The sequence below is a fragment of the Prosopis cineraria genome, unplaced genomic scaffold, assembly GCF_029017545.1.
Source record: "Prosopis cineraria cultivar Desert tree isolate PC_DT_omini unplaced genomic scaffold, ASM2901754v1 PC9, whole genome shotgun sequence".
Taxonomy (NCBI): Eukaryota; Viridiplantae; Streptophyta; class Magnoliopsida; order Fabales; family Fabaceae; genus Prosopis; species Prosopis cineraria.
Genome location: NW_026555340.1, coordinates 25,060,415 through 25,074,668, shown reverse-complemented (window position 1 = coordinate 25,074,668; position 14,254 = coordinate 25,060,415). Strand labels below are relative to the sequence as shown.

General features: G+C 33.5%; 2 protein-coding genes across 2 annotated transcripts; both read left to right on the top strand.

Moving 5' to 3' along the window:
- The first annotated feature begins 1,131 nt into the window (after positions 1-1,131).
- LOC129319308 (AP2-like ethylene-responsive transcription factor At1g16060) lies at positions 1,132-4,298 on the top strand. The gene is made up of 8 exons (XM_054964330.1): positions 1,132-1,358; positions 1,470-1,552; positions 1,977-1,985; positions 2,116-2,204; positions 2,367-2,440; positions 2,532-2,582; positions 2,698-2,774; positions 3,434-4,298. The coding sequence occupies exons 1-8, from the start codon at positions 1,201-1,203 to the stop codon at positions 4,027-4,029; spliced, it is 1,137 nt and encodes a 378-aa protein (XP_054820305.1). The 5' UTR covers positions 1,132-1,200; the 3' UTR covers positions 4,030-4,298.
- A 2,949-nt stretch (positions 4,299-7,247) lies between these two features.
- On the top strand, positions 7,248-9,146 carry LOC129319709 (uncharacterized). The gene has a single exon (XM_054964791.1). It carries the CDS (start codon positions 7,248-7,250, stop codon positions 9,144-9,146), a length of 1,899 nt encoding a protein of 632 aa, XP_054820766.1.
- The last annotated feature ends 5,108 nt before the right edge of the window (positions 9,147-14,254 follow it).

The following is a 14,254-nucleotide window of genomic DNA, read 5'->3' as shown; positions in this document are numbered from 1 at the left end:
TACATCCTTATCATCATCCCAATCCCATTCCGTTAATTTTGTCCCTACCTAATTGGCAGAGAGTACGAACGCATTTGGTTACCTCAGTAGATTCCATTTCTTTTGTAACAACGTACACATATTTTATATTCTTGTAGTTATGATTTATCTCAGATATTATTTTTAAATTAGAGACACGTTAATTTCTTTTAACATTAACAAAGTGTTTTATTTCTTCCACTTAATCTTTTAATCTATCTTATTCTTTTGTGTTGGGCAGGGTCCATTATTATAAGTTATATATTCTTCCTGATTTTCTCCAAATCAAGTAGATATTTAAACGACCAATACATCATACTTCTATGTTGAAAAATATATTTGTTTATGAGTTATATTTTCAATCAACATATTATTGAGAGCTGCCAGTTTTTATTTTTTTTCAGAAACATTCACCTTTTTAGAATTATTGAATAATTTGTACCTCAGGCCATGACAGTTCTTAATAATTTGAACTATTGAAATGAAGTTCTTTAAGTTATGATTTAAAAAAAAAATCACAAGACCCAGTCTGAAATTTGATGGAATTTGCCCTAAAGACATCGAGTCTAACACGTCATGTTTTGTGTTCAAAAGTTTTCTTAGTATCCAATCACACAGGAAGAATTATTTAAAAAATATCCAAAAAAGAAAAATATTCATATGGGGAGGACTTTTGTAATTTAAACTAAAGATGATAGGGTAATATATATATGTGCGCGCGCGCGCGCTTAAAAGAAAGGTAAAAAGTGACAAAAAGAGGAACAAAGAATAATTGTCAAAGAGGGGAAAAAACAAACGAAAAAAATCAGTGAAATCAAGAGAACAAGGGAATAGCAGATACATCAAACCGATTGAAAGCCACACCACACAAAATTCTGATAAGAGACAAAATAAGGAAAACATCAAAGAACTTTTGCATGAAGATGAAAATATCATATACATTAAATTAATTATATATTAGCCGCTTCAAAGACGGCCTGAGGAAAACAGACATGATTTTAGCCGGCTATATCAAAATATTGCCAGCTCAAACATTTCCAACCTCATTCTTCCCTTCTCTTTATATATAATCATCATCATTGGGTTCTAAGTCATGCATATATCTTCTATAGCTAGCTTCTAGAAATATAATCATCATCTCACTGTTTTCCAGCTCTTAGCTAGCTCTTCTCTGCAACTTCCATGGGGAAACACAAGAACAGTAACCCTAAGGCAACTAACAGTACCAGTACCAGTACTAGTTGTGTGCAATCTATCACAACGACGAAGAAACGAACCAGAAGAAGTGTCCCCAGAGATTCACCTCTTCAACGCAGCTCAAAATATAGAGGAGTCACTAGGTACACACACACACATGTTGACCTACTTGCCTGATATCCTGTAATCTTGTTTACGTATGCTTGATAACATGATGATGTGAAATGGATGTGTTACGAATGGTGAATTTACAGACACCGATGGACAGGACGATATGAAGCTCATCTGTGGGACAAGAATTGTTGGAATGAATCGCAGAACAAGAAAGGACGACAAGGTACGTGCACGTATGTTATATGAAAGTCTAGAAGCCTCACAAAAGAAATGGAGCTTATAAGTTCATTGAAAGGTTGATGTTATAAAAAAGGCTGCCCATAAAGTTTTAAATGACTGATCGGCACATGAGGCCGATGGAGAGCCACGAGGGATGTTTAAGTCTCGAATGGAGGTTCATTATTGTCAGTCTCACATTGAAATTGTCTAAAAGACTAACTTGTTAGGTAAAAGGGTTTTTTAAACTTATGAGCCCATTTTTCTTGTGAGGCACCCCAATATAAGGATAATAACACACACACACAGCTTCTGTTTCTTGATAGTATATATAAGGTTTCATGTAAGTTTGCTGATACCTGTTATCTTTGATTTCTGTTGCGTGCATGGCATTGCCTTGTGGGGTGCTTCAAATTTAATCTATATATCAGTGTATCTGGGTAAGTATATATGACAAAATCAAAATAATCCCTTAAAAAAAAAATACTCTCTTGAAACCTATTTATTATAAGGAACAAATGATAGTTATCTAAGTTGTCAGACGATGTGGTGCGTTCTACGTATGTTTAGGTGCTTATGATGATGAAGAGGCTGCAGCACATGCTTATGATCTAGCAGCACTGAAGTACTGGGGTCAAGATACCATACTAAACTTTCCGGTTTGTATTTATTAATTCACATGCTTTGTAGCTTGCACAATAATGAAATTGTGTGTGTGTGTGTGTGTGTGTGTGAGAGAGAGAGAGAGAGAGAGAGAGAGAGAGAGAGAGAGAGAGAGCTTCTGTTATTAGTTATAACTTGTTTGCCTGTCAACATTGCAGCCATCGACCTATCTCAATGAAATGAAAGAAATGGAGGGTCAATCAAGGGAAGAATATATTGGATCATTAAGAAGGTAAAACTTCTTTCTTCCTTTTTCAAATTTATAGAAAAAGTGTAGTTTAGTAATTGTAAATGAGGTAATTTACCCAAAAAATAAATTGCAGGAAAAGCAGTGGCTTTTCTCGTGGAGTTTCTAAGTACAGAGGCGTGGCAAGGTATATATACGAGTAATTTTGAACTTATTAAACTAGTATTTGGAGTATTAACATCAGCAAAATTATTATGTGTTAATTAAAATTCATATTATGTTTTTTTAATTAATGATCTCAGACATCATCATAATGGAAGATGGGAGGCTCGCATTGGCAGAGTGTTCGGCAACAAATATCTTTATCTTGGGACTTATGGTAAAATATCTTCACTTAGCTTAGTTAACATTTTAAAGCACGCAATCACAAATATTAACAAATTTCGTATATGTTTATCCACTGTTAATGTAAACTTACGTACGTGACAGGCTTTTGTGACTGCGTACGTAAAATTAATTAAACTCAAATTATAGATAATGAAAGTCCCCATATACTCACACAAACACACTTAGTAAGTAATATAGCAAAATATCAGCAAAAAAATAGCAAAAATATATATAATACTCATAAATCATAAGGTATTTATCATCCTTGTTATAATTAATCATCCAAATGTATCTAATTCTAATCATAAATAAATATGTACTTCTACACAGACTCTGACGCGTGCATGGGCACAAAAAAAACATTAATAATCAACTCACTTTATTATAAACTATATCGTCAATATACAAAACTTGTGTCCCTATCATCATGACGTTGACAAAATATGTGCAACGTCATCGTCAGTCGCATTCGATCGGTTTGGAAGAGGTAGCCCTCTCTTAACAGATTTGTTAACTTAACCTCCTCGGATCACACGCACGTAATGATAATAATGACACGTGAATTATTATATATATTATTCATATTAATAATATTTATTTCTTAATTTCTTTGCTAAATCCATCATCCATCAATGTTTCTAAATCTTGCAGCTACCCAAGAAGAAGCTGCCACGGCATATGATATGGCGGCCATTGAATACCGCGGGCTTAATGCTGTCACCAATTTTGACCTAAGTCGTTATATTAAGTGGCTTAAGCCCAATATTAATCACGGCATCAACATGATTAACACTACTAGTAACAGTAATGCTATGCTTAGTGACTCTAAGCCTAACCCTAACTGCGATGCTCGCTTCATCAACCCAAGAAACCCTAACACTCAAGAACATGGATTCAATTACTTCTTCACCAGCCAGCAGGATTCTTCATTCAGCAGTACTGGGGATGAAACCTCCACCAGCTTTGCTCAGTCACGGCAGGCCAAAGCCACCTCGGCCCTCGGCCTCCTGCTTCAGTCGTCCAAGTTTAAGGAGATGACGTCAATGGCCGATTTGTCGGTGGCGGAAACGCCTGCGAAGGCAGAGGAGTCTAGTTTGCCGCCGTGCACTTTTCCGGAGGATATTCAGACGTACTTTGAGTGTGAAGACTGCAATAATGGATATGGAGAAGGAGATTATACAGTGTTCAGTGAGCTCAATTATTCTTTTGTTTCCCCTGCGTTCAACTATCATGACTTTGAGGCATGATCAAGGAGGATGAGGTGGCTTTATTCACTGAAAAAACAGAGAGGTTTAACCATTTTTATTTATTTTATTATATTCATTACATTGATCCCTAGGTTTTAATTTGTTTTTAGCTCTCCTTCCTGTGAGTATGGAAGCTTGATCCTTGTTAACACAAATTGACTTGAAGATGACGACGGAAGAAGAACGCAACGTTTTTTTTTAAAAAAAAAAATTGGGGCAAATTAATTGAATGAGTTTTTCTTCCCATATGGTGAAGATGACGAGGTAGAATTGAGCAAATATTTTCTTTGATTTTTCTAATTGATTTGTTGTAGTTGAAAAAAAAAAATCACCTGCATGTTGAAGAGAGAAAAAAGGGAAAAAAGAGGCAGGCATTTGTTATTGTTAGTAATCAAATTTCTTATCATTAATGAACACTGCTGTACCCTCTCTCGCTCTCTCCCTCTCTCCCTCATCAATTAATCGATTAAATTTTCTCCTCTGGGTATTCAGCTAATGAACAGAATATTTCTGTTGGCTAAAAAAAAAGGTAGTGAATCGAGTATTTCTGAGTTTGGGTAGTATTTTATGCTATACATGCATGCGTGAGAGCAGGCGAGCGCGCACATATCATATATATACAAATTGAAATATATATTTAATAATATAAGAGTTGGTATTTAAGGATATGTTTAGTTGAGAGATTTTGGAGGGGAAGGGAGCATCTCCCATCCCCTCATTTGGTTAAGAAATTTGGCTCCCCTCCCCTCCCCTCATATTGCTCCCCTTTAAATTGAGATTTTTTTAGGGGAGTTAATTTTTTTGATTATTTTGCTCTTATTTATTTTTTAATATTCTAAATATATCTGTAGTTAAAAAAAAACTCTCATTCATATCAAATTGTGCTTCATTCTCACACTTTGACTGACTTCATTGGATTTTTTTAAAAAAGATTATAATTCATCATATTTTATAATATATTTAAGGGAGTTATTTATTTTTTATTAAAAATTGTTGTCATTATAATTATTTGTTTAATTTTTTTATTCACATGTTGACAATATGATAGGATGAAAGTAAATTTTTAAAAAATCATGCAATTTAAATTGAGGTGCAAGAATTAAAAAAATTTTAAATTAATGCATAAGAATTTAATATTAAATTAGTTATTATCTCCACTTCTCTCGCCTCCAAAATCAAACAAATAATCATTAAAAATGCCTTCTATAATGAAATCACACAAGATAATATTAAAACTCTTCCCTCCCTTTAAATCAAACACACCTTGAGAAAATGAGCCAGTCATTTATAATATGGTCAACTGAATTTGAATTTCTACCGTAAAAGGTATTCACATTTAGCTTCCTATAACATTTCAAATAAGATTGTAGGTAATAACACACACGTGGAATAATTACGTTGTATTGTATATAACTTTACAAATCTCAAATAAATTAAAAAAAAATCGGAATGTCAATTTCTTGATGTAGGGTTGCACGTTTATTTGTGACAAATAGCTCTTGTCTCTGTCACTGTTTTAATAATAAAATCCATTTTTAGCATAGTCAAAAGATCTTTTTAATTTGATAAATATTAATATATGTAAATTAAAATTATTATTTCCACATTATAAAGGGCAAAATTTGCATACTTAATATAGTTTTATCCAATCAAATTAATACATATAAATTTTAATAGGAAGAAACTCACTTAAGACTCGCGGAGCACAAAATTTTACATTTAAGACCCAATATAACAAAAAAAACTCTCTACAAGTCTAAGGATTTTAAGTGAAAATATATTTTAACAGAAAAAGATGCACTTGTCCTTAGACAATTTGTTACCAATTACAAGACATTGTATTAAGAATTTTTGAATATTGTACTATACATTTATGGATATTTTGTTCTTTCATCACACGCAGCTTGTACATTTCAAGTTAAACCAATTGTACATTAAAAAATATTATGTTGAGAATTTATAAATATTGCGTTGAGCATTTATGAAAAAGGGAGGGCAAATACATGTTTTTTTATTAAAATATATTTCCACTTAAGGCCTTGAGCCTGCAGAGAATTTTCACATTGTAATGAGCTCTAAATTCAAATTTCTTTACTCTGCGGCCATAAGTGACATTCTTTAATATTAATGATACAAATTTATCATTAATTAAATAATTTATAAAAGATATACGTGTTTTGATTTACCTTAATATTTATGCATTTTTCAATCAATAAATTTTTATCTTAACAGGATATATAGAGACCCGTGATAACATTGACAAATAAACATTTTTACTTTGGATCAATTCAAATAAAAGCATGCATTAGTCCCAACAAAAAAAGCATTCAAATTATAATTTTTCTTTTTCCTTTCTTCCCCTCTCGAATTACTGTGCCTAGCACGTGGTCACGTGACTACTGTGTGACCGCAAATTGATTCAAGGAACATCACTCATCAGCCATCACATATGAAAAGGAAAAACACCAAAACATCATGCACACGGCAAACAATTCTCTCCTTTAACGTTTTGCAAAACATCTTTTGCAATGCGGGCTACGTGTTTGCAAAAATGTCAGAAACAGGGTATATATGCCATCACAAGACATCATTCATCACATATTGAATTCAATGGAGGAGTTAATTAGTTATTCTAAAGTATCCTAAGAATCAAACTTGGAGGCAGTAAAAGATCATAAGATAAGTGTCTGATGAAGAAAGGATTCCTACACATAGTAATTCCGGACAAGTTAAGGATCATTAAGGCTTTGCAACTAGTGTCTGATCTAAGTTATCCCAGAAAAACAAACATTACCTTCCGGATTAAGGAAAGGTTTCTGACAACTTAGCAGAGTATCACCGTTTGCCTGCTGTTTTCAGTTTTGTTCATATGTTGGCCTTGGGTGTACTATAAGAGTTAAGACAATGGAGGGTTGATTGAAGATTTAATCCTAATTGCTAAACTCATTCTCCATAATCCCTCCATTATTCTCCCTTATGTTTCATCTTTAATTCCCATGGCCGCCTTAACAGCTAGCTGTTTCTTAACCCCAGCTGATTCATATATAGTAGAAAATTGATCAGGTATTACACCCTAATCACTTTACTTGCATTTTTCCTTTCATTCTCGTTTTGCTATGTCTGCAATGAAAAAAAACTCATTATTGAGCATGTGAAAATGCTAACTTTTGTGGCTTTGCCTCATTTCTGCAGTATTTAACCGCTGGATATACAGAAACATGCACGTATCTCTAGTCCCAGGAGAACTAAAAAACCTGTGGGATAAAGGGGGCTTAGAAACACTTGTGCTTTTCAGCTTCATTTTGCAGCTTATTCTCACAGTCTATGGCAACCGAAGAAAGGATATTCCAGGTATCTGGATTAGATTAACTGTTTGGTCCTCCTATTTACTTTCTGCTTCCCTTGCAAGAATCATCCTAGGCAAGCTCACTGTAATACCTGAAAGTGACCCAGATGAAAGGAATATCAGAAGGGAACTCAAGGCGTTATACGCTCCATTACTTCTGGTGCAAATAGGAAACCCGGATGCCATAACTGCATACTCCATTGAAGATAATAGATTGGGAGTGAGACAACTTATTGGCCTTGTTTTTCAAGTTGCTATAGTGACATGGATTATTATCAAGAGCTGGACACATTCTTGGCTCTCGTATCTTTACTTGCCATTGTTTGTGTCTGGTCTAATCAAGTATGGGGAAGTCGTGTGGGCTTTGAAGTCAGCTATCAGTAAGAGATCTGGTATAATTACCGTTGAAGAAATTGACAGAGAAACAAGTATGCCTGCATTGTTTCGAATGCTTCCTCACAATATCCCCTACATAGAACTGATCTTAATGGCTTATTACCGCTTTTTCTCATTGAAGCCTCACCGTGAGAACTGGCTCTACCTGCCTCTATATGAGTCTCTTCCTCATATGTCCATTGAGGCTTATGAACCGGAGGAGATTTTCCAAATCACAGATGCTGAACTGAGTTTCATGTATGATGTGCTGTACACTAAAGCACCTATAATCTACACCAGAGAAGGTTGTATTCTTCGTGCTGTGAGTTCCTTCAACTTAGTTCTAACTTTGTGTGGATTCTGTATCAAATTCGAACATGATTTTAACCATCATTGGAAAGCCTGGTTTATAGTTGGGATGCTAGCAGGAGCTGTGCTTCTTGAGGCTTACCAGATTGCACAATTACCTTTCTCAGACTGGGCAATAATTCAAATGATAAAGTACCGAAACCTTCCACTTGTAACACCATGCTTGAGGATTCTAGGCCACCGAGCAGCCGGTTGGAAGAGATGGTCAAATACATTACCACAGTTCAACTTGCTGAGCTTCTGCCTCCATGAAAAGCAACTCAAATGCAGCAAGATTCTCAAGTTTCGTAGCTTTGACAAGGCGTTTAAAAAACACAGACACAGGACTCGTTTAAAGGTGCCCCAAGAATTGAAAGTTTTGATGGTTCAAGAAATGAAACTCATAGATGCAGAAAGAGGACAAAAGCCGTTCAACCAGAGAGGAGAATGGTCACTTGGGAGGCATGGCTGCCTCGGTGACTTCAAATGGAGTGTCAAAAGAGACTTTGACAAGAGCATCGCTATATGGCACATTGCAACAGATATCTGCTATTGCTCAGATGATCAATGCAAGTCAGCCACAGATTCCAAAAGCCAAATGGGAAAATTGTTGTCAAATTACATGATGTACCTTCTAGCAATGCGTCCTCAAATGCTATCCATGGCAACAGCAACCATAATATTTCGGCATGCCTATGACAAACTCAAGGACTTCATGCAGAAAGAGCAGCTTATAAAAGATGAAGGTGAAGTGTGCAGGATTCTGAGGATGGAAAGTCTTTATTCAGTCTCTGAAAGAAGCTCAGAAACAGTGGTTACTTTGAAATGGAATATGTTAAGGGATGCTCAGAGACTGGCTAGGAATCTGATGAAGAGGGAAAATAGATGGCATATTATATGCAGCGTGTGGGTGGAGATGTTGTGTTATGCTGCTGCTAATTGCTCTGCAGATGAACATTCTGAGCAAATAAGGAGAGGTGGGGGTCTGATTACTCATGTCTGGATTCTTTTGTTACACAAGACTGATAAATATCACATCAGTGACTAACATACTTTGATGGTTTGTGAAGTGCTAGCAGCCATATGCTCTAGAGTCTATCATTGTGTGTTCTAAAGATTTTTTGTGCTTCTGTTGCTCTGGTGCTTTCTCAGTCCTTGATTTGTACTCTTTCGATACTCTTGTGATGTGTTTTCGTCTCCTTCTTAATTTTACTGTTTCATAACACTGATGAAAGATAAGGATAGATTCTTCGTTTTTGAAACCAAATCTATCAGCACCAGAAATGTGATAGCAATAGGACTCATCATTTTTCAAATTTCAATCAATGCCTGTAAAAGTGGCTGGAAACGATCATACCATCATACCACTATTTAAAATAAATAAACTAAATGCAATTCTGTTGAACTATGTATTATGTGTGAATGAACTTTAACCAGTAAAATTTAATAAGAAGACTGATCTAACACACTCACAAACACTAGCACAGCTCTGAACAGAGGGAGAGAGCAGAGATAAACCAGAAACAGGGAGGGAGAAGTGAAGAAGATGAAGACAAAACAATGGGGGAGCAAGAGGGGGAGGCAGAATGCAGATACAGGGAGAAACTCTCACAATACTCAAACATAATTTTCATTCATCAAGTCTGCCTTACAAGAGCAAATCCTGGTTTATCTAAACTAAATTTTCCTATCTATTGAGAAAATCTTAATCATTCATCCACACAAAGCTGAGGTTCAAATTTCCCTCGTTACAAAAGTACTAAAAAAACACCAAAAAAAAAAAAAAAAAAACTACAACCGGTGGATTTCTCACAAGCCAAAGCAAAATACAATAATAATAATAATAATAACAACAACAAACTACTATTTTAAGGTTGTTCAAAATATGTTATTCTTATATTTCATCAAAGACTTTTTGAACTTTTTAAGTCTATACAAATGACACCATTGTTATCAATTTGTTTATTGCTTCACTGGTAGAGGGATTGCATTTTTGAAATGTTTATTTATGGATTTACATTAATTAATAAGCTTAAACAAATTAATTTTTATAATCTTGTGTATACCTGATTATATCTCTATTGAAATGTAAAAATGTTTGGGTGAAGAAGGAGTGCGATGGTTAACTAAGTTATTTAATAAGATTTTACAATCCAAAAGAATGTCGAACGATTGGAGGAGAAACACCTTAATTCCTATTTATAAAAATAAATGAGATATTTAGAATTGTGCTAACTATAGAGAGATTAAACTTATGAGTTGTACTATTAAATTATAGGAAAGAGTGATTGAGCATAGGTTGAGATTGAAAATTGATATTTCTGAGAATCAATTCAGTTTCATGCCAGGGAGGGCGACTATAGAAGTGATTTATCTACTAAGGGGATTAATGAAAAAATATCAATGCAAAGATAAAAATTTATATATGGTTTTCATTAATTTAGAAAAAGCTTATGATCATGTATCGAGAAAAGTACTTTAGAAGACATTGAAAAAGAAGGGTGTCCGGGTTGCCTATATTCAAACTATACAAGACATGTATGAGGGGGTAACAACTAATATAAGAATACTTGCTAGCAAAACAAAAGATTTTCTTATAAAGATTGGACTGCATCAAGGATAATCTTTGAGTCCTTATTTGTTTGATCTAGTCTTAGATGTTTTAACTGAACATATTCAAGAGAAATTCCCAAATGTATACTTTTTAGGGATGATATAGTTCTTATTACAGAGACAAGAGAAAAGATTAATTGTAAACTTGAGTTATGGAAGAAGACATTCGAGTCAAAAGGTTTCTACTTGAGTATGACTAAAATAGAATATTTACATTGTAATTTTGACAAGGGGTTAATGAGTAGTAACTTGAAAATGAAATTAGATGATCAAACCATACCTCAAGTGAAAAAGTTTAAATATTTGGGAGCAATTATTCAACAAATGAGGAAATTGATAGAAATATTGCACATAGGATACAAGCGGGGTGCTTTAATTGAAAAAAAAGCTAAAGGAGTTATTGGCGATTGTAAGGTACATGATAAACTTAAAGGAAAATTTTATCAAATTTTTATAAGACTGGAAATTTTATATAGTAGTGAATGTTGGGCTTTAATGGGATAGCAACAACATAAAATTGGAGTAATAAAGATGAGAATGTTGAAATAGATGCGTGAATATACAAGTAAAGAAAAAATTCAAAATGAGTGAATATAGGAAAAAGGGGGCATGGTACCTATTAAGAAAAAAATAATAGAAAATCGTTTGAGGCGGTTCAGATATGTTCAAAGAAGACCACAAGAGGCACCTGTGAAGAGTGAAACAGATGACTTTGAACCCTGTCAAAAAGAGTAGAGAAAGACCGAAGAAAATACTTTTAAAGGTTATTGAATATGACCTTTTAATTAATAATATTTCTAATAGCTTGATAAATAATATAGCACAATAATATCATATAATCCATGTAGTCAACCTTATCTAGTGGGATAAGGCTTGTTGTTGTTGTTGTTGTTGATCTTGTGTGGGCCATGATAGGTAAACCACACAAGTGAACCTACAACCCTGCAGCTGTTAGTTATTCCCTATCTTTTAATTAACTAAGTTTGAGATAATGAAATATAATTAATCAATTTATATATTATAGCAATTTTTAATCTGGTCTATATAAGTTAATTAGTCGATAACCACAAACACACGATAGTTTTTACTTACTCTATTATCTCTAAACTCTTTGTAAACTACAAAAGTTTAGTGGGTTGTATATTTGTCAATACTTGAGGTAGTTGAGTTATCTTAAGTGATCATGGATTCTTTAGAAACCATGGAGTATGATCCTCAAATATTTTGTGTATATTAATTTGTTTTTTTTTGTGAATTTCTTCTTTTTTTTACCTTCCTGACCTCATCACCATCGAAGTTCACCAAAAACAAGTTCTGAATGAACTTTCACCTTCTTTGTTGTGAGTTGTTGCCGCTGCAAGACCTTTGTTGTGGTCGATAATGACCGAGTTCGCCACTATCAATCGCTAAAAATTACCACCAAAGATTATGGTTTGCAACGCCACTCTCTTAGCCTCACAAGTTGCACAGTTGCATTTGGCTCGCGTCACCGAAAAATGTTGCAGATTCATCAAAGATGGCTACCAATAGAGAGAGCAGCAGGACCATCGAAGATGGCTGTTAGTATGTTGACGGCGATATCCATCCATTAGCGTCCATTCCCTCTTGCTTATAGTTTGGGGCTTAGAGAGGATATGGAACAAAGTCATAGGGATCTAGTTTCATAGTGCCTGATTTAAAAAGTTTTCATAATTTGCTTTTTATGCACCAGATTAAAACTACCTTATTGGCCCAAGATTTATGGAATTTACTTTGTGACCTACGGAAAATTCTAAAAATTAAAATTTAGTCCCTTAACTTCCAAAATTTCCAATTTACCCTATAATACCTTTTAAAATTTCATTAAAGTTCCAGATTTGTTCTCTAATTCTTAAAAGACCCAAAGGACTTTTCAAAATTATTTTTTATTTTGTCCTAAAGTCATAAAACTTGTAATTTTGTGACACTTAAGATCTTGTAGCATTAGTAATTGACAAACCTCATGAGTGTGACATTATTAATGTAATTTGATAGTTGGCTTTAAGAATAGGCAAATAACACTTTTTAATGTATTAGATATTTGTTATACCCCATAAATATGAAAATATTTAATATATATTTTTTGTATGGACTTTTATATGAGCTAAATCTATATGGTGTGAGAGCCTTCTTGGTGTATGATGATAGTTGTATGATTGAAATTCTCTTATTGGGAACTATATACTATAATTATGTTATGCACACATACTTATTATTTCCCATATTTTATTTTACGACTTTAGTTTTTGTGTTTTTTAAGCAACTATCTTTGTTAAGACCCTTTATGGTACATGGTAATAGTTGCATAACTGAAATTCACTTGTTACAAATTTTGTACTATAATTATGTTATGCACGCATAATTATCATTTTTCATATTTTGTTTTGTGATTTTAGTTTTTTCATTTTTTTAGCAACTATCTTTGGTTAAAACCCCTTATGAGACTTCTTGCTGCATGATAATAGTTGCATAACTAAAATTCACTTGTTGAAAATTCTGTACTATAGTTATGTTATGCTTGCATAATTATTATTTTTCATATTTTATTTTGCAATTTTAATCTTTGTTTTGAGCTACTATTTTTTATAAAGACTCATCATGGGACTCATTATGATAATTTGTGAAAGTCCTTAAGAATGTATCTTACCAGTTTGAGAATGAATTGCTTCTAAAAGAATCCAAACCAGAGGATCTCTCTTTAGAATCCAATGCTTCTAACAAGGCCTATAATAAATATTGGTATAAGTCCAACCAGATCTCCTTGGCAGTGATTGAATTCACTATTAAAGAAAGGAATTAGGGACAACATTTTTTAGAGATATATTATGTGATGCTTGATAGCACTCAATCATAATGGGATATTTGGTATTAAAAGAGGTGTGTCTTGAACTTGTATAGAGTTGATCTTAAAGTATTTCTTAGTTTATAGAACTATTACAACCTAATTATGAATTCTTGACATCTTCTTACTTCACGTAAGAAAGAGGAGAGATCGAAGGATCACACAATATTAATAGTGGCCCATAATAACTTCTAATCTAAGGGGTGAAATGTTTTAAGTTTGTAACAACTTTAGAAGCTAAGGCTAATTTAAGTGGAGTTTCCAGACTATTGTCCTTTTTATTTGGAATTTCCACTGCCATCCACATGCTGAGGGCATTTACGAATATTAGTGAAATATTTCTATGATATTGCACGAGTCATTCCCACTTAGTGATTATGTGCTCACCTATAGTGGATCAAATCATGGTAGTACATTATTTAAAATTATATTTTAAGATATTATGTTAACAATGAATTTTAGCCCATAGATGTGTCATTGTTAATGCAATTTATGTTTAAAAATTTTGAATTTATTTCTAAATACCATATTGTTAAGGGATGATGTTGGTAAATCAAAGATTACCATTGTTGGTAATTAGGCATTTATTTTAGCAAATTTTGCAAATAAGGGTTTTAACGCTTTGATATTTCTTATACCCTATAGGTATAGTAACATTAAATACATTTTGTTACAATCTTTTT